The sequence below is a fragment of the Cherax quadricarinatus genome, chromosome 82, assembly GCF_038502225.1.
Source record: "Cherax quadricarinatus isolate ZL_2023a chromosome 82, ASM3850222v1, whole genome shotgun sequence".
NCBI classification, from domain to species: Eukaryota; Metazoa; Arthropoda; class Malacostraca; order Decapoda; family Parastacidae; genus Cherax; species Cherax quadricarinatus.
In genome coordinates this window covers 5,253,768-5,279,118 of record NC_091373.1, presented here as the reverse complement: position 1 = coordinate 5,279,118, position 25,351 = coordinate 5,253,768, and the positions used below count along the sequence as shown (strand labels likewise).

Below are 25,351 nucleotides of genomic sequence, written 5' to 3'. Positions count from 1 at the left end.
AACGTAAGACTAAGCTAAACTAACCTAACTTAAACTAGCTTTACTTCTCCTTATCTAAGCTATTCTAACCTAAATAGGAGTCTACCTGTAGTTTACCTGGAGTCAACTTCGGGGTGTCACCGCCCCCAGGGACTGGTCACACACCAGGCTTCCAGGTTACTCGCCTGATCCACCAGGCTGTTGGTGCCTCCAGCCTCATGCTTTAATTCCATGGAGTAAAACTGGAAGGTCTAAACTTAGCTGGAGACGGAGGATATGTACACCTCCAGTGTCTCTCACTCCAGTATCTCTCACTCCAGTGTCTCTCACTCCAGTATCTCTCACTCCATTATCTCTCACTGCAGCATCTCTCACTGCAGTATCTCTCACTGCAGTATCTCTCACTGCAGTATCTCTCACTGCAGCATCTCTCACTGCAGTATCTCTCACTGCAGTATCTCTCACTGCAGCATCTCTCACTGCAGTATCTCTCACTGCAGCATCTCTCACTGCAGTATCTCTCACTGCAGTATCTCTCACTGCAGTATCTCTCACTGCAATGTCTCTCACTCCATTATCTCTCACTCCATCATCTCTCACTCCAGTAACTCTCACTCCAGTATCTCTCACTCCATTATCTCTCACTCCAGTATCTCTCACTCCAATATCTCTCACTGCAGTGTCTCTCACTCCAGTAACTCTCACTCCAGTGTCTCTCACTGCAGTGTCTCTCACTCCAGTATCTCTCACTCCAGTATCTCTCACTGCAGTATCTCTCACTGCAGTGTCTCTCACTCCAGTATCTCTCACTCCAGTGTCTCTCACTGCAGTGTCTCTCACTCCAGTATCTCTCACTCCAGTATCTCTCACTGCAGTGTCTCTCACTCCAGTATCTCTCACTCCAGTATCTCTCACTCCAGTGTCTCTCACTGCAGTGTCTCTCACTCCAGTATCTCTCACTCCAGTATCTCTCACTCCATTATCCCTCACTGCAGTGTCTCTCACTCCAGTATCTCTCACTCCAGTGTCTCTCACTCCAGTATCTCTCACTGCACTGTCTCTCACTCCAGTATCTCTCACTCCAATATCTCTCACTGCAGTGTCTCTCACTCCAGTATCTCTCACTCCATTATCCCTCACTGCAGTGTCTCTCACTCCAGTATCTCTCACTCTAGTATCTCTCACTCCAGTATCTCTCACTGCAGTGTCTCTCACTCCAGTATCTCTCACTCCAGTATCTCTCACTGCAGTGTCTCTCACTCCAGTATCTCACTCCAGTGTCTCTCACTCCAGTATCTCTCACTCCAGTGTCTCTCACTCCAGTATCTCTCACTCCAGTCTCTCACTTCAGTATCTCTCACTCTAGTGTCTCTCACTCTAGTGTCTCTCACTCCAGTACCTCTCACTCCCTCTCATTCCAGTGTCTCCCACCTCAGTGTCTCTCACAGTGGCTTCAGTCCATTACAGAGAAGAATGGTGAAGATCAGAATCACCTGGAGGTAATCAGTCCCTCAGCCTGGAGTCGATAATATCAGTCCATCAGTCTTGATAAGAGTTCAGGACATGCGCGAAGAATTGGCTTATATATTTTAGACATGTCTTCAGACATGTCCCCCCACCAGTGGCTTCATCATTTCACCACAGATGATACATGAAGCCAGTAGAAGATGAGGTAATCAGTCCCTCAGCTGAGGGACTGACGGTAGTCCTGGCATGATATATCTTTCCCAAGAGGAGGGTATTCCTTCCCTCTTATCAGAGATAATCCTGCCCGGGCTTCCTGGTGTCCGCCACCCAACATGCGATCCAGTTACATCTATTGCACCCCTGGCAGTGTCGGATCCTTTCGTGATCCTCTCGATCATCCCACCTGCCTTGAAAACAAGGGACGATCGGGTATCCTATGATGCCAGTTTCTTTCGTCTATTGGGTTATCAAAATAAATGTAAAAATATGTGGCCATCCTTACGGTCAGTCTTTTGAAAAGCGATGTGATTAAATTTGTGAACTCACTGAGGAATATTGAGGTAAACAATAGATAAAATAAGCTACTAGACATTTTAAACAAATGGCATAATTTTGTTTGCAACAGATGAAACGTAAATTGTAGATATAAATACTGATGTATTCCTGTTAACCCTTTTGAGGCTCTAGTTCCTAGGTCTTTTGTTTATCAATCCGCTCTTATGTTATCGTCCACAGGATGGATATGTGGTGCACAATATACTAGCGACTACCTTTCATAGAATGAATATTATGCTTACAATAAACCAGCCACTTCGCTGGCACAATCTAAATCTAATCTTGTATAAATAATTTAAGATCTGTTCACTCTAACTAGCATCACTTAATTTATGAGGAAAAAGATCGAACACCCTTCGTCGTCACCCCCATCTTTCATGTACCCGATTTTAGCTTGTATCGTGATATCTGTCTGGGGAACAAGTGAGGATCTGTAATCCTCTACCATGACCCATAACACGATCTAGTGTTCGGTGTCTGGAGAACAAGTGAGGATCTGTAATCCTCTACCATGACCCATAACACGATCTAGTGTTCGGTGTCTGGAGAATAAGTGAGGATCTGTAATCCTCTTCCATGACCCATAACACGATCTAGTGTTCGGTGTCTGGAGAACAAGTGAGGATCTGTAATCCTCTACCATGACCCATAACACGATCTAGTGTTCGGTGTCTGGAGAACAAGTGAGGATCTGTAATCCTCTACCATGACCCATAACACGATCTAGTGTTCGGTGTCTGGAGAATAAGTGAGGATCTGTAATCCTCTTCCATGACCCATAACACGATCTAGTGTTCGGTGTCTGGAGAATAAGTGAGTATCTGTAATCCTCTACCATGACCCATAACACGATCTAGTGTTCGGTGTCTGGAGAACAAGTGAGGATCTGTAATCCTCTACCATGACCCATAACACGATCTAGTGTTCGGTGTCTGGAGAATAAGTGAGGATCTGTAATCCTCTACCATGACCCATAACACGATCTAGTGTTCGGTGTCTGGAGAATAAGTGAGGATCTGTAATCCTCTACCATGACCCATAACACGATCTAGTGTTCGGTGTCTGGAGAACAAGTGAGGATCTGTAATCCTCTTCCATGACCCATAACACGATCTAGTGTTCGGTGTCTGGAGAATAAGTGAGGATCTGTAATCCTCTACCATGACCCATAACACGATCTAGTGTTCGGTGTCTGGAGAACAAGTGAGGATCGTATATCATCTATTGTAACTTATGTAAACACTCAACCTACCGTAAATATACACTGAGAACCCTCGCTGGTGAAGTACCTCTGGTTGGCACATATTCTTGTTGATTTCTGTAAACAGATTACAGTATTTAGGAGAAAAATGGCGGTAAAGACCGACACGATGAGAAACACCGTATAATGCGATTCCTGATTGACAACGTTTCGCCAGACAGCGGTCTTTATCAGGTCTCAGGGAGATCTTGCTGCTTACCGGTTTGAGAGGAAATTCTGTCGACTTGTCTCTGGCTTCTTGTTTATCAGGCAGTGACTTTTTTATCATTTGAAGACGTTTCGGTCCTGGGGCCTTGCTGAAATGTTGTGCGTATACTTACTTATATGTGGTTGCAGGGGTCGATTCATAGCTCCTGGCCCATCCTCTTCGCTTGTGTGTGTAAGCAAGTACCTAAGCCTGCCTAGCGTGAAAACTTACCTGAATGTAGTTGCAGGGGTTGAGTCATAGCTCCTGGCCCCGCCTCTTTGCTAGTGTGTGTGAGAACAGGTAGCTACGTCTGCCTGGCGGCAGACAGCCGCAGGAGCAGCGCGAGTGTCTGGGCACGTCCTTACCAGAGCAACTTCCGCCGCGAAATTCGCCAATAATTGGCGCAGCGAGTGTCTGCCGCTCGGGAGACTGACTGTGTCTGCCCTACTGTTGCAAGAGACTCGGCAGACACTTAAAATACCCCTGTGAAAAGCAGGAGCGACATGAGTACACTGGCAGACAATACAATAAGTGTCAGGGGACCTAGACTGTTCAGCAGTCTCCCAGCATACATAAGGGGGATTACTAACAGACTCCTGGCTGTCTTCAAGACCACTGGCTATCTTCAAAACCCCAGGCTGTCTTCAAGACCCCTGGCTGTCTTCAAGACCCCTGGCTGTCTTCAAAACCCCTAGCTGTCTTCAAGACCCCTGGCAGTCTTCAAAACCCCTGGCTGTCTTCAAGACCCCTGGCTGTCTTCAAAACCCCTGGCTGTCTTCAAGACCCCTGGCTGTCTTCAAAACCCCTGGCTGTCTTCAGGTTCCCTGGCTGTCTTTAAGACCTCTGGCTGTCTTCATGAGGTCTTTGCTGCGATGCTGCAAGAGAGAGAGAGTTGCACTGGGGTTGCCAGCAGACAGTAGTGTGTACTCTCACACTAGTACTGGAAGTACTCATCAGTGTGTACTCTCACACTAGTAATGGAAGTACTCGGCACCGTGTACTCTCACACTAGTACTGGAAGTACTCAGCAGTGTGTACTCTCACACTAGTACTGGAAGTGCTCAGCACCGTGTACTCTCACACTAGTACTGGAAGTACTTAGCAGCGTATACTCTCACACGCCAGTACTGGAAGTATTCAGCAGTGTGTACTCTCACACTAGTACTGGAAGTACTTAGCAGCGTGTACTCTCACACACTAGTACTGGAAGTACTCAGCAGTGTGTACTCTCACACTAGTACTGGAAGTACTCAGCAGTGTGTACTCTCACACTAGTACTGGAAGTACTTAGCAGCGTGTACTCTCACAGTAGTACTGGAAATACTTGCAAGCAATAAGTCGTCACTGGTACTACGCTGGAAGGCACAAGCGTTCTTCGCCTTGCGTCAACATCCTAATTGAGTCAGTCCTACCTGATAAAGTTAGGTTCACGCAACACCTGTGTTTGTGAAGTATTCTTGTCTGGTAGGAAGGCGGGGGAGGTAGACCTCGCCTTTATCAAGAACATTGCGTTATCAGAGACAAAAGAAGCATAAATTTAATGCGTAGGTAGGAAATGACTGCTTATACGCGCGTCACACTTCTTGTACGCACCCGGTGTGTGCGTGTGCGCACCTTAAGCACTGTGATCTTGACCTTACTTAAATGCACAATATATGTTATCCAGGGTAAACTAAGATAACCGCTCACCTTCCCCACATAATAACACTCACTCTCGTTTTCCACTTCCCCTAAGCTTAGTTCCTTCCAGTACTCACATTACCAACTAAAACCTTCCAGTATTTTAGCTTATATGTTTATTAGTATCTCTAACGTTCCAGAGACCTGACACCTTGTCTTTGTTACAGCTACACGCCCTTATTACAGCTCCAGGGTCCCTGTAATTTAGACCTGAGGTTGTAGGTTATTTACAACTTCAGGGTCCCAGTAGACAAGACTTGAAGCTCGTGCAGTGCTGTATTTGCGTTACAGAAGGTTCGAAGACCTGTACTTACAGGGAGGGAAAATGGGTTGTTAGGTTTCCGAGAGGAATTGGGCAATAAACTCAATGTGACAACCAAGGATTCAAGAGTAGCCAGTTATTTGGTGCATTGCCTCTGTGTTAAGAGAGGTAATAATGTGAGTTGTAGCCTAGGTACACTGATTTGCGTTCTGCCGCCCAAGTGCCTGGTTCATTGTGTACCCCATATCCACCCTGTGGATGGTAGTGGCTAGTTTATTGTGTACCTCATATCCATCCTGTGGATGGTAGTGGCTAGTTTATTGTGTACCTCATATCCATCCTGTGGATGGTAGTGGCTAGTTTATTGTGTACCTCATATCCATCCTGTGGATGGTAGTGGCTAGTTTATTGTGTACCTCATATCCATCCTGTGGATGGTAGTGGCTAGTTTATTGTGCACCTCATATCCATCCTGTGGATGGTAGTGGCTAGTTTATTGTGTACCTCATATCCATCCTGTGGATGGTAGTGGCTAGTTTATTGTGTACCTCATATCCATCCTGTGGATGGTAGTGGCTAGTTTATTGTGTACCTCATATCCATCCTGTGGATGGTAGTGGCTAGTTTATTGTGTACCTCATATTCATCCTGTGGATGGTAGTGGCTAGTTTATTGTGTACCTCATATCCATCCTGTGGATGGTAGTGGCTAGTTTATTGTGTACCTCATATTCATCCTGTGGACGGTAGTGGCTAGTTTATTGTGCACCTCATATCCATCCTGTGGATGGTAGTGGCTAGTTTATTGTGTACCTCATATCCATCCTGTGGATGGTAGTGGCTAGTTTATTGTGTACCTCATATCCATCCTGTGGACGGTAGTGGCTAGTTTATTGTGTACCTCATATCCATCCTGTGGATGGTAGTGGCTAGTTTATTGTGCACCTCATACTCATCATGTTGACAATAATCCTAGGAACTAGGCCTCAAAAGGATTAACAAGAGTACATCTAGATTGTTATCTATAGTTCACTTAATCTATTACAAATAAATTCCGGATATTTTCTTAATATGTCTGATATCTTATTTTCATTACTAAGACATCTTGACGTATCACACAGGTTATTATACTGTATGTCTATATTCCTCAATACGGGAACAATTAAGAACTTAGTGTTCATGATAGTGATTATACGGCTAGACACATATTTTATTTTCAGTTTGATCATCATTTTGTGTATCTGTCAAACCGTCAGAAGTACTTGTAACCAAGCCTATATCTGGCTACTACAACATCAGACTGTCAGAAGTACTTGTAACCAAGCCTATATCTGGCTACTACAACATCAGACTGTCAGAAGTACTTGTAACCAAGCCTATATCTGGCTACTACAACATCAGGCTGTCAGAAGTACTTGTAACCAAGCCTATATCTGGCTACTACAACGTCAGACTGTCAGAAGTACTTGTAACCAAGCCTATATCTGGCTACTACAACATCAGACTGTCAGAAGTACTTGTAACCAAGCCTATATCTGGCTACTACAACATCAGACTGTCAGAAGTACTTGTAACCAAGCCTATATCTGGCTACTACAACGTCAGACTGTCAGAAGTACTTGTAACCAAGCCTATATCTGGCTACTACAACATCAAACTGTCAGAAGTACTTGTAACCAAGCCTGTGTCTGGCTACTACAACATCAGACTGTCAGAAGTACTTGTAACCAAGCCTATATCTGGCTACTACAACATCAGGCTGTCAGAAGTACTTGTAACCAAGCCTATATCTGGCTACTACAACATCAGACTGTCAGAAGTACTTGTAACCAAGCCTATATCTGGCTACTACAACATCAGACTGTCAGAAGTACTTGTAACCAAGCCTATATCTGGCTACTACAACATCAGACTGTCAGAAGTACTTGTAACCAAGCCTATATCTGGCTACTACAACATCAGACTGTCAGAAGTACTTGTAACCAAGCCTATATCTGGCTACTACAACATCAGGCTGTCAGAAGTACTTGTAACCAAGCCTATATCTGGCTACTACAACATCAGACTGTCAGAAGTACTTGTAACCAAGCCTATATCTGGCTACTACAACATCAGACTGTCAGAAGTACTTGTAACCAAGCCTATATCTGGCTACTACAACATCAGACTGTCAGAAGTACTTGTAACCAAGCCTATATCTGGCTACTACAACATCAGACTGTCAGAAGTACTTGTAACCAAGCCTATATCTGGCTACTACAACATCAGACTGTCAGAAGTACTTGTAACCAAGCCTATATCTGGCTACTACAACGTCAGACTGTCAGAAGTACTTGTAACCAAGCCTATATCTGGCTACTACAACATCAAACTGTCAGAAGTACTTGTAACCAAGCCTATACCTGGCTACTACAACATCAGTCAGTGTTCACACTGCAAGTTGCTCCATAAACAAACTTATCTACGTTCATGTTATCATAGTGGGTGATAGATCTACTCAGGCTTCTAACTACATTCCTGTAACATTCACTTTCATTATTTACTTCTCTCTTAATATTATTCTTAATGCTAAATACCGACACACCAAAGTTATATTCTACATTTTCCTTCAAGGTATTTTCTTTGACTAACTTATCAGCTTTATCATGAAGGAGTAATTCAATGTGTGATGGAATCCATAACAATTGTACATTAAATCTGTACTTTTAACATGTATACCTGACTTGTGTAATGATCATGTTGTTAGAGTCATTATGTGAGTCAAGAGCCTTCAGTGATGAGATAGAATCAGTAATAATCATAGAGTCAAGCTCAGTGTCGTAAGTTAACTTTAGTGCCATTAAGAACACAAATAATTTAGTTTGCAGTGTAGACGCCCAGTTCTTAACTGTTACGTCTAACTCAACATGGTTGTAACACCTTTGAAGAATTTCGAGAGTATATCTACTCTCTGAGCCCGGCCATGGGCCAGGCTCGTCTGGTGCTCTCCTGGTCAACCAGGCTGTTGCTGCTGGAGGCCCGCTGCCCCACATATCCATCACAGCCTGGTTGATCTGGCACTTGGTGAAGATACTTGTCTAGTTTCCTCTTGAAGGCTTCAACACTTGTTCCAGCAGTGTTTCTGATATCTTCTGGTAAGATGTTGAAAAGTCTGGGGCCCCGGATGTTGATACAGTGTTCCCTTATTGTGCCCACCGCACCCCTGCTCCTCACTGGGTTTATTTTACACTTCCTCCCATATCTCTCACTCTAGTATGTTGTTATGGCAGTGTGCAGATTTGGGACCAAGCCCTCGAGTACCTTCCAGGTATATATTATCATGTACCTCTCTCTCCTCCGCTCCAATGAGTACATGTTCAAGACTTGCAGGCGTTCCCAGTAGTTCAGGTGCTTTACTGGCTCAATGTGAGCCGTAAATGATCTCTGTATTTGTTCCAGCTCCGATATTTCTCCTGCCTTGAACGGGGCCGTCAACACCGAGCAATATTCTAAGTGAGGGAGCACTAGCGATTTGAAGAGTGTCACCATTGGCACTATTTCCCTTGTTTTGAAAGTTCTCAATACCCACCCAGTCATCTTCCTGGCTGCCGTGATCTTTGTCTTGTTATGGTCTTTAAAAGAAAGATCCGCTGACATAATTATTCCCAGGTCTTTTACGTGTTCCTTACGTTCTATTTGGTGACCCTCTTGAGTTTTGTATATAGTGCTCCTTTTAAGTTCTTCATTCTTTCCATACCTAAGTAGCTGGAACTTATCACCATTGAACGTCATGTTGTTTTCCACTGCCCACTGGAAAACCCTGTTTATGTCTTCCTGTACTTTTTCAGTGTCCTCTACCGTACTGACTTTCATGCTTATTTTAGTGTCATCTGCAAATGATGATACAAAAGTGTGCCGGGTGTTTTTGTCTATGTCTGCTATGAGGATGAGGAACAGCAGAGGTGCCAGGACAGTGCCTTGGGGCACTGAGGTTCTGACCTCGCTGATGCTGGATCTTGCCCTGTTCACTACTACTCTTTGTGTTCTGTGTGTTAGGAAACCGAAAATCCATCTGCTTACCTTCCCCGTAATGCCGATGGCCTTTGTGCGCTATCACTCCATGATCGCATTTGTCAAACGAATTTGCAAAACCTGTGTAAATCACATCTGCGTTTTGGTCGTCTTCCAGTGCCTCCGTAATTCTGTCATAATGGTTCAGCAGCTGTGACAGACATGATCGTCCTGCTCTAAAACCATGATGGTTCTGGTTATGTTGGTTGTGCTTATCTAGGTTGTTCTTATCTAGGAAGGCTACAACATGAGCAGATATAGTCCTGCTAGTTTCTACTGCTGGAGGTGACAATATGAACAGATGTAATCCTGCTAGTTGACTACTGCTGGAGGTGACAACAAGAGCAGATGTAGTCCTGCTGGTAGACTACTGCTGGAAGTGACCACAAGAACAGATGTATTCTTGCGGGTAGACTACTGCTGGAAGTGACAACAAGAACAGATGTATTCTTGCGGGTAGACTATTGCTGGAGGAGACAACATAAGCAGATGTAGTTCTGCTAGTTGACTACTGCTGGAGGTGACAACATGAGCAGATGTAGTCCTGCTGGAGGTGGCTAGAGCAGATGCAAGTGTTGGTGCTAGTATTACATCAGACGTGGTAGCAGAGAGTTGTATCACCATCACGGAACAAAAAACAATGCAGGTTGTTCATCTTATGGTCAGCGGCTTAATACACACCTCAATCTGATAACACTGTTTTCTAAATTTTTCTCTTCTTCTTTTTTTGTCATCAGTCAAAACTCCATCTGACTAGGCATTTCACAACGAACTCTGGACACAACTCAGAGTAACGTTATCAATAAAGTCCTGTATCAGATTTGGTTATCACGTTCAATTGTCCCTATAAGAATTTGACTTTCTTAGTTTGCTTACATGTTTGAGGAAGATTTTGATCTTCGAGAAGGTTAGTGCTTCTTCGTCTCCAGCTGTAGAGGAAGCGACCTTCCTTTCCAAGTTTACTGCTTCGTGTTTTTACTTTAATGGTGCGAGTCTTGACCATATTTCTAGTGGCAATGTTCTCACGTTGCCGAGGTACTGCAGCAACACAAGACGGCACGACAACAGATCACAACAACAACACAAAATAAAAGAGCTGAACATAACACAAAATAAAACCCACACTTCCTCTCCAACACCAGACTGCCACGAGAAGCACTGCAACACGCAACAAACAGCGGCAACACACAACACTACACAGCAACAAGAGAGGTCAACCAACCACGACATCACAACAGACTCTCGCCAACACACCTAAAAAACTAAATAACACTTCCTAAATTGAATTTGGCATGTGTCGAGTTGTGGAAAAAATACAGAAAAAAAAGAAAACAGCGAAAAAAACGAAAAAAAAGGAAGGGAACTAGAGAGGATAATGGAGGAGGAGGAACCCCGGTAAAGTGGAGCTTGCGTCGCCACCTACGCCAGCGGTGGCGTATGATATGCACTAATAACCGGGCGTATATAATTTATTACCTGTCAGTAATTAAAGTCGATTCTTGCACTGACTGGTTGAGTTTCCAGGTGGATGACGACCTCTGGTAGCAGGTTGACACCGCAACTCTGGTAGTGTGCAAGTGATGGGCAACTACGATCCAGTGAGTCATCGTAGTGGTGGTGGTGGTGGTGGTGGTAGTGGTGTTGGTAGTAGTGGTAGTAGTGGTGGTGATGGTAGTGGTGGTGGTGGTACTTGTGATGGTGGAGTGGTGGTAGTATTGGCAGTAGTGGTGGTAGTGATGGTGGTAGTGGTGATGGTGGTAATGGTGATGGTAGTAGTGGTGATGGTGGTATTGGTGATGGTGGTAGTGGTGATGGTGGTGGTAGTGGTGGTAGTGGTAGTAGTAGTGGTAGTAGTGGTGGTAGTGGTGGTTGTGGAATGGTGGTGGGGGTAGTAGTTAGTAGTAATGGTGGTAGTGGTGGTGGTGGTAGTGGTGGTAGTGGCTAGTAGTAGTGGTAGTGGTGGTAATGGTGGTAGTGGTTGTGGTGGTGGAAAGAGTAGTGGTAGTAGTGGAAGTAGTAATGGTGGTAGTGTTTAGTAGCAGTGGTGGTAGTGGTAGTAGGACTTAGAAGTATTGGTGGTGGTAGTAGTGGTGGGTGGTGGTGGCGATGATGATGATGGTGGTGGTGGTGGTCGTGGTGGTAGTGGTGGTGGTGATGGTAGTGGTAGTAGTGGTGGTAGTGGTGGTAGTGGTGGTAGTTGTGGTGGTGATGGTAGTGGTAGTAGTGGTGGTACTGGCTAGTACTAGTGGTAGTAGTGGTGGTAGTGGAAGTAGTAGTGGTGGTGGTAGTGGTGGTGGTAGTGGTAGTGGTGGTAGTAGTAGTAGTGGTAGTGGTGGTAGTAGTAGTGGTAGTGGAAGTAGTAGTGGTGGTGGTAGTGGTGGTGGTAGTGGTGGTAGTAGTAGTAGTAGTAGTGGTAGTGGTGGTAGTAGTGGTAGTAGTGGTAGTAATGGTGGTGGTAGTGATGGTATGAGTGGTGTTAGTAGTGGTAGTAGTGGTGGTAGTAGTGGTGGTAGTAGTGGTGGTAGTAGTGGTGGTAGTGGTGGTGGTAGTGGTGGTAGTGGTGGTAGTAGTGGTGGAAGTGGTAGTAGTAGTGGTGGTAGCGGCGGTAGTAGTGGTAGTAGTGGTGATAGCGGCGGTAATAGTGGTAGCAGTGGTGGTAGTAGTGGTGGTAGCGGCGGTAGTAGTGGTGGTAGTAGTGGTGGTAGCGGCGGTAGTAGTGGTAGTAGTGGCGGTAGTAGTGGTAGTAGTGGTGGTAGTAGTGGTGGTAGCGGCGGTAGTAGTGGTGGTAGTGGTGGTAGTAGTGGTGGTAGCGGCGGTAGTAGTGGTAGTAGTGGTGGTAGTAGTGGTAGTAGCGGCGGTAGTAGTGGTGGTAGTGGTGGTACTGGTGGTAGTAGTGGTGGTAGCGGCGGTAGTAGTGGTAGTAGTAGTGGTAGTAGTGATTGTAGTGGCGGTAGTAGTGGTAGTAGTGGCGGTAGTGGTGGTAGTAGTGGTGGTAGCGGCGGTAGTAGTGGTGGTAGTGGTGGTAGTAGTGGTGGTAGCGGCGGTAGTAGTGGTAGTAGTAGTGGTGGTAGCGGCGGTAGTAGTAGTGGTGGTAGCGGCGGTAGTAGTGGTAGTAGTAGTGGTGGTAGCGGCGGTAGTAGTGGTAGTAGTGGTGGTAGTAGTGGTGGTAGCGGCGGTAGTAGTGGTAGTAGTAGTAGTGGTGGTAGTAGTGGTGGTAGCGGCGGTAGTAGTGGTAGTAGTAGTAGTGGCGGTAGCGGCGGTAGTAGTGGTGATAGTAGTGGTGGTAGTGGCGGTAGTAGTGGTGGTAGCGGCGGTAGTAGTGGTAGTAGTGGTGGTAGTAGTGGTGGTAGTGGCGGTAGCGGCGGTAGTAGTGGTAGTAGTGGTGGTAGTAGTGGTGGTAGCGGCGGTAGTAGTGGTGGTAGTGGTGGTAGTAGTGGTAGTAGTGGTGGTAGTGGTGGTAGTGGTGGTAGTAGTGGTGGTAGTAGTGGTGGTAGCGGCGGTAGTAGTGGTGGTAGCGGCGGTAGTAGTGGTAGTAGTGGTGGTAGTGGTGGTAGTGGTGGTAGTAGTGGTAGTAGTGGTGGTAGTAGTGGTGGTAGCGGCGGTAGTAGTGGTAGTAGTGGTGGTAGTGGTGGTAGTAGTAGTGGTGGTACACTACAAGACTCAAACGTTTGAGAAACGTTAAGTCAGCCATGAACGTTAAGTCAGCCATGAACGTTAAGTCAGCCATGAACGTTAAGTCAGCCATGAACGTTAAGTCAGCCATGAACGTTAAGCCAACCACAGATTACTTTGTCTGAAGGAAGTAAATTGAAAACCGTAATAGACTGTGTAGGACCATCCAGGAAGGTGGGAAGACTAGCTGAGAGAGAGAGAGAGAGAGAGAGAGAGAGAGAAGGGTAAGGACAGGAGTGACAGCACACGTCCTTGGTGGCAGCCGGTGGGAACGTGACAAGGACAACAAAGACACGAAACACAAACATAAGGACAACAAAGACAAGGACAACAAAGACAAGGACAACAACCACAAGACAACAAGGACAACAAAGACAAGGACAACAAAGACAAGGACAACAACCACAAGACAACAAGGACAACAAAGACAAGGACAACAACCACAAGACAACAAGGACAACAAAGACAAGGACAACAAAGACAAGGACAACAACCACAAGACAAGGACAACAACCACAAGACAACAACCACAAGACAACAAGGACAACAACCACAAGCATCTTACAAAGAATTCTCAACAGTTTTTTCTCAGGTTAAACCTGAATCAACTGTTTTCCATTAAACCAGAATTAAGTACATCATCATCTTTCCAATGTTGTTTTTGCATGTTGGAAAAACTCCTAAACCAAGTAAGACACAGGGAAGAAACGTTCCTCCCTCACAGCAGACATCTGCAGCCAAACACTGAGGTTACGTAATACTGGAGAGAGCAGAGGAAGTGGAGAGGTAGGTCTGAGGTGTTCACTCTGTATTCGACTGAAGAAGTCTGCTCTGCAGGCGAAGAGGTTCGGCAGTGAGGATAGTGTTGCTCCTGTGTCTTATTCATCAGCTTGTGGGTATTATCAAGGCGTGCGTGAGCATATTATATACGAGTGAGTGGAGACGAATGGTTTTTATGAATTGACGTGCTGTTGGAGTGTGAGCAAAGTAACATTTATGAAGGGATTGAGGGAAACTGGTTAGCCGGACTTGAGTCCTGGAGGTGAGAAGTACAGTGCCTGCACTCTGAAGGAGGGGAGTTAATTTTGCAGTTTTTTAACTGTGGTGTAGGCGCACTTCTGGCAAGGCAGTGATGGAGTGAATGATGATGAAAGTCCTTCTTCTTTCTCGGGTCACCCTGCCTTGGTGGGAAACGGTCGATGTGTTAATAAAAAAATATATGACACCTTGGCACTATTAAGAATTGGACAAACAAGACTCACACACGGAGGGTAAGAGAGTGGTGACCCAGACGATCTGGGCAATGACAGCCCGGCCACACTTGCTTGCTTAATTACGTGGTTTATCCTTTTTTCATAACTGTGTAAAACCTAGCATTAGTAGGAGGGTGGATGGTCTAACACCTAGCAGGTCAATAGTGGATACATGCCAGTGTCAGGAGACACACTGCCTGTGTCCTGACGCACAGAACACCATCACACACACAGAAGTACTGGCTAGAGTGGGACCATGTGTGTGTGTGTGTGTGTACTCACCTAGTTGTACTCACCTAGTTGAGGTTGCGGGGGTCGAGTCCGAGCTCCTGGCCCCGCCTCTTCACTGATCGCTACTAGGTCACTCTCCCTGAGCCGTGAGCTTTATCATACCTCTGCTTAAAGCTATGTATGGATCCTGCCTCCACTACATCGCTTCCCAAACTATTCCACTTACTGACTACTCTGTGGCTGAAGAAATACTTCCTAACATCCCTGTGATTCATCTGTGTCTTCAGCTTCCAACTGTGTCCCCTTGTTACTGTGTCCAATCTCTGGAACATCCTGTCTTTGTCCACCTTGTCAATTCCTCTCAGTATTTTGTATGTCGTTATCATGTCCCCCCTATCTCTCCTGTCCTCCAGTGTCGTCAGGTTGATTTCCCTTAACCTCTCCTCGTAGGACATACCTCTTAGCTCTGGGACTAGTCTTGTTGCAAACCTTTGCACTTTCTCTAGTTTCTTCACGTGCTTGGCTAGGTGTGGGTTCCAAACTGGTGCCGCATACTCCAATATGGGCCTAACATACACGGTGTACAGGGTCCTGAATGATTCCTTATTAAGATGTCGGAATGCTGTTCTGAGGTTTGCTAGGCGCCCATATGCTGCAGCAGTTATTTGGTTGATGTGCGCTTCAGGAGATGTGCCTGGTGTTATACTCACCCCAAGATCTTTTTCCTTGAGTGAGGTTTGTAGTCTCTGACCCCCTAGACTGTACTCCGTCTGCGGCCTTCTTTGCCCTTCCCCAATCTTCATGACTTTGCACTTGGTGGGATTGAACTCCAGGAGCCAATTGCTGGACCAGGTCTGCAGCCTGTCCAGATCCCTTTGTAGTTCTGCCTGGTCTTCGATCGAGTGAATTCTTCTCATCAACTTCACGTCATCTGCAAACAGGGACACCTCAGAGTCTATTCCTTCCGTCATGTCGTTCACAAATACCAGAAACAGCACTGGTCCTAGGACTGACCCCTGTGGGACCCCGCTGGTCACAGGTGCCCACTCTGACACCTCGCCACGTACCATGACTCGCTGCTGTCTTCCTGACAAGTATTCCCTGATCCATTGTAGTGCCTTCCCTGTTATCCCTGCTTGGTCCTCCAGTTTTTGCACCAATCTCTTGTGTGGAACTGTGTCAAACGCCTTCTTGCAGTCCAAGAAAATGCAATCCACCCACCCCTCTCTCTCTTGTCTTACTGCTGTCACCATGTCATAGAACTCCAGTAGGTTTGTGACACAGGATTTCCCGTCCCTGAAACCATGTTGGCTGCTGTTGATGAGATCGTTCCTTTCTAGGTGTTCCACCACTCTTCTCCTGTGTGTTCTCCCGTGTGTGTGTGTGTGTGTGTGTGTGTGTGTGTGTGTGTGTGTGTGTGTGTGTGTGTGTGTGTGTGTGTGCTGCCCCCCCACACACACACGAGCAAATTTCTGCTATTAATTTCCAGGACATGGATTTTTATTTTAGCTGAGTGTTGAATATCGCGGAAAAAAACACACATAAAATCTGCAGCAACAACACACATGAGGAAGGGGAAAATAGACAACAGGAAGTAGTGGAATGGAGGAGGAGTAGTAGGGGGAAGAGGAGGAGGAGGAGGAGGAGGAGGAGGAGGAGGAGGAGGAGGAGGAGGTGGAGGAGGTGGAGGAGTAGGAGGGGGAAGATGAGGAGGAGGAGGAGGAGGAGGAGGAGGAGGAGGTGGAGGAGGAGGAGGAGTAGGAGGGGGAAGATGAGGAGGAGGAGGAGGAGGAGGAGGAGGAGGAGGAGGAGGAAGAGGGAGGAGGAGGAGGAGGAGGAGGGGGAAGAGGAGGAGGAGGAGGAAGAAGAGTGGGAAATATCAATTGGTTGAGGGTAATTCTGGTGGTCTCCGTGATGGAATTACTGTCCTTCCTGACCCTCTGTTACCTTGCCTGGCTCCAACACTCTCCCCAACACCTGTTACTCTCCAACACACTCTCCAACAGTCTAACACCCTCCCCAACACTTTGCCCAACACATTTTCCAACACACTCCCCAACAACAATACCGTGGATAGAGGGCTCTGTGTAGGCCTCAGTCAGAGGCCTATACGTTTCGCCACACAGTGGCTTCATCAGTCCAGTACATAGAAACTAGTGGGGATCAGAAGGACTTTGAGGTACTCAGTCCCTCAATCTTGATAAAATTGATGGACTGATTACATCGACTCCAAGCTGGGGGACTGATTACCTCAAACTCCTTCTGATCTTCACCATTATTCTTTGTATTGGACTGATGAAGCTGCTGTGAGGCGAAACATCTCCACAATAAAGATACCCAAGTGTTGTATATGTGTCTTGTTTATCATAGCAAAGAACTTTACTTAATAAGTGTGACAGGATGTCAGCGACGAGGCGAACACTCTCAGTCATGGGAAGATGAAGAAGCTGGTCCAGGAGCCGGATTTCAACCTCACAGTCAAATGAAGATTAAGAGGCAGGTCCTGGAACTGTAGCTCAACGCTACAACCCATGCTAAGTTAAGAGGCAGGTTCTGGAACTGTAGCTCAACGCTATAACCCACGCTAGGTTGAGAGGCAGGTCCTGGAGCTGTACCTCAGCCTCAACAACACATCCAGGTCAGTACGAACAACGTTCTCTTTGGTTGCTGTCTTAGTAAATTCCTTCAGCAAAACATACAGGATACAGCCACAGGATACAGCCACAGGATACAGCCACAGGATACAGCCACAGGATACAGCCACAGGATACAGCCACAGGATACAGCCACAGGATACAGCCACAGGATACAGCCACAGGATACAGCCACAGGATACAGCCACAGGAAACAGGCACAGGATACAGCCACAGGATACAGCCACAGGATACAGCCACAGGAAACAGGCACAGGATACAGCCACAGGATACAACCACAGGATACAGCCACAGGATACAGCCACAGGAAACAGGCACAGGATACAGCCACGGGATACAGCCACATGATACAGTCACAGGAAACAGGCGCAGCATACAGCCACAGGATACAGCCACAGGATACAGCCACAGAATACAGTCACAGGATACAGCCACAGGAAACAGGCACAGGATACAGCCACAGGATGCAACCACAGGATACAGCCACAGGATACAGCCACAGGAAACAGGCACAGGATACAGCCACAGGATACAGCCACATGATACAGCCACAGGAAACAGGCACAGCATATAGCCACAGGATACAGCCACAGAATACAGTCACAGGATACAGCCACAGGAAACAGGCACAGGATACAGCCACAGGATACAGCCACAGGATACAGCCACAGGAAAGAGCCACAGGATACAGCCACAGGATACAGCCACAGGAAACAGCCACAGGATACAGCCACAGGATACAGCCACAGGATACAGCCACAAGGAAACAGGCACAGGATACAGCCACAGGATACAGCCACAGGATACAGCCACAGGATACAGCCACAGGATACAGCCACAGGATACAGCCACAGGATACAGCCACAGGATACAGCCACAAGGAAACAGGCACAGGATACAGCCACAGGATACAGCCACAGGATACAGCCACAAGGAAACAGGCATACATGGAGCCAAAATCAGGAAAAAGTGAGAAAATAAAAAAATAAGAGAGTAATACCAGCCAATATTGAACATTCGGATGAGAATGCATTAAGGAAATCCTTATAACACATGAATGACACCACGTACACTGTGTGTGCGTGTACGTGTACGTACGTGTTCGTATGTCAGCACACTGGCATGGCTGAGTGTTTTTGAGTGTAGGCCCAAGGGTTTAAAGGTTTAAACGGGGTACTCACGGGCCTTGGAGCGGGGTTCTCTAGGACCGTCGACCGTCACCTTGATGGCCTTGCAGTACGTGGTGACCTGAGGCGGCGAAGTGCTGATGGTGATGGTCAGGTTGAAGCTCTTTCCTGCAGACACACACACTGTTAGTACTCCCTCTTGCAGGAGGCGAGGGGGGGAGGGGTGATGGGGAGGGATGTAGGGGGGAGTGGGGAGGAACGCAGGCGGGGGGAGGGGCAGGAGCAGCAGGGGCGGGACAAGTGGTAATTATTATGAAAAACAAGAAGCCAGATTACAGTAACTGGAACAATACACAAGTAACCCGTACATAGGAGAGAGGAGCTTACGACGGCGACGTTTCGGTCCGACTTGGACCATTTACAAAGTCACACTTTCATAAATGGTCCAAGTCGCACTGGAACGTCGTTGCAAGCTTCTCTTTCCTCTATGTGGGTTATCAATGTATAATTATTATCACTAGTAATTAATGCCAAAGCTTTGATGACAAACTATTGATAATCAGTGGAAGATTGAGTCATTGATGTCTAGCAAATTCCCGGAAGTCGCAGTATACCCCATCAACCACACGGAATACCCATTTCCCATTTCCCTATAAAATATATATATATATATATATATATATATATATATATATATATATATATATATATATATATATATATATATATATATATATATGTCGTGCCGAATAGGCAGAACTTGCGATCTTGGCTTAAATAGCAACGTTCATCTTGCCATATAGGACAAGTGAAAATTTGTGTATGCAATGATTTCGCCAAAATCATTCTGAACCTAAAATATATTTAGTTAAGTTAGGCTAAAATAAATTGTTCTTGTTATAATAAGGTTAGGTAAGTTTTCTAAGATTCTTTTGGAGCAAAATTAAATTTATTAACATTAACACTAATGAAAAAAATATATCTTTAAACATATAAGAGAAAATTTTAGCAAGGACTTAATTTTAAATGAGTTCTTGCTAATTGACCAGTTTTACATATTCGGCACGACATATATATATATATATATATATATATATATATATATATATATATATATATATATATATATATATATATATATATGTGTGTGTGTGTGTGTGTGTGTTTAATGAAAATTTTCACCTGTGGAGCACTCTAGACAGCACCTGAGAGAGAGAGAGAGAGAGAGAGAGAGCACAAAATACAGAGTACCTCTGGAAGCAATTGGTCACTGTGTTGCCGATGTGTTGCTGGAGGCAGCAACACAAGCCCGGGGGAGACCAGGACAAAAACACACACACCATGGTGAGCTGTCACTGAGACAACACTGTCGTCTAGTAGAGCTTTACTCAGATGACTTAACAAAGCTCTAGCGCACCACCCCGACACCGCATTAAAATACCCCAACATGGGCGAAATGTCGGTCCCATTTCGCCCTTCTATAACAAATGATTTCAAACTTCAACTGAAGCATGGCAATTGTGCCCACGAAAAAGAGGACATAGAGGAGGGGAATGTCTCCCGACACAGCGACGGTGGAATGTCTCCCGACACAGCGACGGTGGAATGTCTCCCGACACAGCGACGGTGGAATGTCTCCCGACACAGCGACGGTGGAATGTCCCCCGACACAGCGACGGTGGAATGTCTCCCGACACAACGACGGTGGAATGTCTCCCGACACAGCGACGGTGGAATGTCTCCCGACACAGCGACGGTGGAATGTCTCCCGACACAGCGACGGTGGAATGTCTCCCGACACAGCGACGGTGGAATGTCTCCCGACACAGCGACGGTGGAATGTCTCCCGACACAGCGACGGTGGAATGTCTCCCGACACAGCGACGGTGGAATGTCTCCCGACACAGCGACGGTGGAATGTCTCCCGACACAGCGACGGTGGAATGTCTCCCGACACAGCGACGGTGGAATGTCTCCCGACACAGCGACGGTGGAATGTCTCCCGACACAGCGACGGTGGAATGTCTCCCGACACAGCGACGGTGGAATGTCTCCCGACACAGCGACGGTGGAATGTCTCCCGACACAGCGACGGTGGAATGTCTCCCGACACAGCGACGGTGGAATGTCTCCCGACACAGCGACGGTGGAATGTCTCCCGACACAGCGACGGTGGAATGTCTCCCGACACAGCGACGGTGGAATGTCCCCCGACACAACGACGGTGGAATGTCTCCCGACACAGCGACGGTGGAATGTCTCCCGACACAGCGACGGTGGAATGTCTCCCGACACAGCGACGGTGGAATGTCTCCCGACACAGCGACGGTGGAATGTCCCCCGACACAACGACGGTGGAATGTCTCCCGACACAGCGACGGTGGAATGTCTCCCGACACAGCGACGGTGGAATGTCTCCCGACACAGCGACGGTGGAATGTCTCCCGACACAGCGACGGTGGAATGTCTCCCGACACAGCGACGGTGGAATGTCTCCCGACACAGCGACGGTGGAATGTCCCCCGACACAACGACGGTGGAATGTCTCCCGACACAGCGACGGTGGAATGTCTCCCGACACAGCGACGGTGGAATGTCTCCCGACACAGCGACGGTGGAATGTCTCCCGACACAGCGACGGTGGAATGTCTCCCGACACAGCGACGGTGGAATGTCCCCCGACACAACGACGGTGGAATGTCTCCCGACACAGCGACGGTGGAATGTCCCCCGACACAGCGACGGTGGAATGTCTCCCGACACAACGACGGTGGAATATCCCCCGACAAAGCGACGGTGGAATGTCCCCCGACACAGCGACGGTGGAATGTCCCCCGACACAGCGACGGTGGAATGTCCCCCGACACAGCGACGGTGGAATGTCCCCCGACACAGCGACGGTGGAATCTCCCCCGACACAACGACGGTGGAATGTCTCCCGACACAGCGACGGTGGAATGTCTCCCGACACAGCGACGGTGGAATCTCCCCCGACACAACGACGGTGGAATGTCCCCCGACACAACGACGATGGAATGTCCCCGACACAACGACGGTGGAATGTCTCCCGACACAGCGACGGTGGAATGTCTCCCGACACAGCGACGGTGGAATGTCTCCCGACACAGCGACGGTGGAATGTCCCCCGACACAACGACGGTGGAATGTCTCCCGACACAGCGACGGTGGAATGTCCCCCGACACAGCGACGGTGGAATGTCTCCCGACACAACGACGGTGGAATATCCCCCGACACAGCGACGGTGGAATGTCCCCCGACACAGCGACGGTGGAATGTCCCCCGACACAGCGACGGTGGAATGTCCCCCGACACAGCGACGGTGGAATGTCCCCCGACACAGCGACGGTGGAATGTCCCCCGACACAGCGACGGTGGAATGTCCCCCGACACAGCGACGGTGGAATCTCCCCCGACACAACGACGGTGGAATGTCTCCCGACACAGCGACGGTGGAATGTCTCCCGACACAGCGACGGTGGAATCTCCCCCGACACAACGACGGTGGAATGTCCCCCGACACAACGACGATGGAATGTCCCCGACACAACGACGGTGGAATGTCTCCCGACACAGCGACGGTGGAATGTCTCCCGACACAGCGACGGTGGAATGTCTCCCGACACAGCGACGGTGGAATGTCCCCCGACACAACGACGGTGGAATGTCTCCCGACACAGCGACGGTGGAATGTCCCCCGACACAGCGACGGTGGAATGTCTCCCGACACAACGACGGTGGAATATCCCCCGACACAGCGACGGTGGAATGTCCCCCGACACAGCGACGGTGGAATGTCCCCCGACACAGCGACGGTGGAATGTCCCCCGACACAGCGACGGTGGAATGTCCCCCGACACAGCGACGGTGGAATCTCCCCCGACACAACGACGGTGGAATGTCTCCCGACACAGCGACGGTGGAATGTCTCCCGACACAGCGACGGTGGAATCTCCCCCGACACAACGACGGTGGAATGTCCCCCGACACAACGACGATGGAATGTCCCCGACACAACGACGGTGGAATGTCTCCCGACACAAAGACGATGGAATGTCCCCCGACACAACGACGGTGGAATGTCTCCCGACACAACGACGGTGGAATGTCTCCCGACACAACGACGGTGGAATGTCTCTCGACACAACGACGGTGGAATGTCTCCCGACACAGCGACGGTGGTATGTCTCCCGACACAACGACGGTGGAATGTCTCCCGACACAACGACGGTGGAATGTCTCCCGACACAACGACGGTGGAATGTCTCCCGACACAGCGACGGTGGAATGTCTCCCGACAACGACGGTGGAATGTCTCCCGACACAGCGACGGTGGAATGTCTCCCGACACAGCGACGGTGGAATGTCTCCCGACAACGACGGTGGAATTTCTCCCGACACAGCGACGGTGGAATATCTCCCGACACAGCGACGGTGGAATGTCTCCTGACACAGCGACGGTGGAATGTCTCCCGACACAACGACGGTGGAATGTCTCCCGACACAGCGACGGTGGAATGTCTCCCGACACAGCGACGGTGGAATGTCTCCCGACACAACGACGGTGGAATGTCTCCCGACACAGCGACGGTGGAATGTCTCCCGACACAACGACGGTGGAATGTCTCCCGACACAACGACGGTGGAATATCTCCCGACACAACGACGGTGGAATGTCATCCGACACAGCGACGGTGGAATGTCTCCCGACACAACGACGGTGGAATGTCTCCCGACACAACGACGGTGGAATGTTCCCCGACACAGCGACGGTGGAATGTCTCCCGACACAGCGACGGTGGAATGTCTCCCGACACAACGACGGTGGAATGTCTCCCGACACAACGACGGTGGAATGTCTCCCGACACAGCGACGGTGGAATGTCCCCCGACACAACGACGGTGGAATGTCCCCCGACACAACGACGGTGGAATGTCTTTCGACACAACGACAGTGGAATGTCTCCCGACATAACGACGGTGGAATGTCTCCCGACACAACGACGGTGGAATGTCTCCCGACACAACGACAGTGGAATGTCTCCCGACACAGCGACGGTGGAATGTCTCCCGACACAACGACGGTGGAATGTCTCCCGACACAGCGACGGTGGAATGTCTCCCGACACAACGACGGTGGAATGTCTCCCGACACAGCGACGGTGGAATGTCTCCCGACAACGACGGTGGAATGTCTCCCGACACAACGACAGTGGAATGTCTCCCGACACAGCGACGGTGGAATGTCTCCCGACACAACGACGGTGGAATGTCTCCCGACACAGCGACGGTGGAATGTCTCCCGACACAACGACGGAGGAATGTCTCCCGACACAGCGACGGTGGAATGTCTCCCGACACACCGACGGTGGAATGTCTCCCGACACAGCGACGGTGGAATGTCCCCCGACACAACGACTGGGGAATGTCCCCCGACACAACGACGGTGGAATCTCTTTCGACACAACGAAAGTGGAATGTCTCCCGACACAACGACGGTGGAATGTCTCCCGACACAGCGACGGTGGAATGTCTCCCGACACAACGACGGTGGAATGTCTCCCGACACAGCGACGGTGGAATGTCTCCCGACACAACGACAGTAGAATGTCTCCCGACACAGCGACGGTGGAATGTCTCCCGACACAACGACGGTGGAATGTCTCCCGACACAACGACAGTGGAATGTCCCCCGACACAGCGACGGTGGAATGTCTCCCGACACAACGACGGTGGAATGTCCCCCGACACAACGACAGTGGAATGTCTCCCGACACAGCGACGGTGGAATGTCTCCCGACACAACGACGGTGGAATGTCTCCCGACACAACGACGGTGGAATGTCTCCCGACACAACGACGGTGGAATGTCTCCCGACACAACGACGGTGGAATGTCTCCCGACACAGCGACGGTGGAATGTCTCCCGACACAACGACGGTGGAATGTCCCCCGACACAGCGACGGTGGAATGTCTCCCGACACAGCGACGGTGGAATGTCTCCCGACACAGCGACGGTGGAATGTCTCTCGACACAGCGACGGTGGAATGTCTCCCGACACAACGACGGTGGAATGACTCCCGACACAGCGACGGTGGAATGTCCCCCGACACAACGACGGTGGAATATCCCCCGACACAACGACGGTGGAATGTCCCCCGACACAACGACGGTGTAATGTCTCCCGACACAACGACGGTGGAATGTCCCCCGACACAACGACGGTGGAATGTCCCCCGACACAACGACGGTGTAATGTCTCCCGACACAACGACGGTGGAATGTCTCCCGACACAGCGACGGTGGAATGTCTCCCGACACAGCGACGGTGGAATGTCCCCCTACAGAACGACGGTGGAATATCCCCCGACACAACGACGGTGGAATGTCCCCCGACAGAGGACAATCAACCCAGGAAACAAGAGAACTGCAAAGAAACAACAGAAAGAAAACAACGTAACCGCTGAGAAATAAGGAGGAAACCTGCGCCGCAATCAAGGTCAGGAGGTAGACATCAAGGTCAGGAAAATAGACGGACATCAAGGTCCAGAAAGTAGACGGACATCAAGGTCAGGAAGTAAACATCAAGATCAGTAGGTAGACATCAAGGTCAGTATCAGACATCAAGCTCAGTGGATAAATATGAAGGTCAGGAGGTAGACAGACATCAAGGTCAAGAGATAGATAGATATCAAGGTCAAGAGGTAGATATACATCAAGATCAAGTGGTAGATATACATCAAGGTCAGGAGGTACGCAGACATCAAGGTCAAGAGACAGACAGCAAGATCAACAGATAGATATCAAGGTCAAGAGGTAGCCATCAAGGTCTGAAGGTAAACATCAAGCTTAAGAGGTAGTAATCAAGGTTAGAAGGTAGGTATTGTTAGGAAGTAATAATCAAGGTCAGGAAGTAATAATCAAGGTCAGGAGGTAATAATCAAGGTCAGGAT

The 25,351-nt window shown here is 48.5% G+C and overlaps 1 protein-coding gene across 2 annotated transcripts in view; it reads right to left on the bottom strand.

Annotated features, from left to right (window-relative positions):
- Nucleotides 1-25,351, bottom strand: part of LOC128702869 (runt-related transcription factor 3-like) — a 206,430-nt gene that overhangs the window by 82,298 nt on the left and 98,781 nt on the right. For both annotated transcript variants that reach the window (XM_070102554.1, XM_070102555.1), the window contains exon 2: nucleotides 18,432-18,545. In XM_070102554.1, coding sequence (XP_069958655.1) covers nucleotides 18,432-18,545 — 114 coding nt within the window. The remainder of the gene's footprint in view (nucleotides 1-18,431; nucleotides 18,546-25,351) is intronic.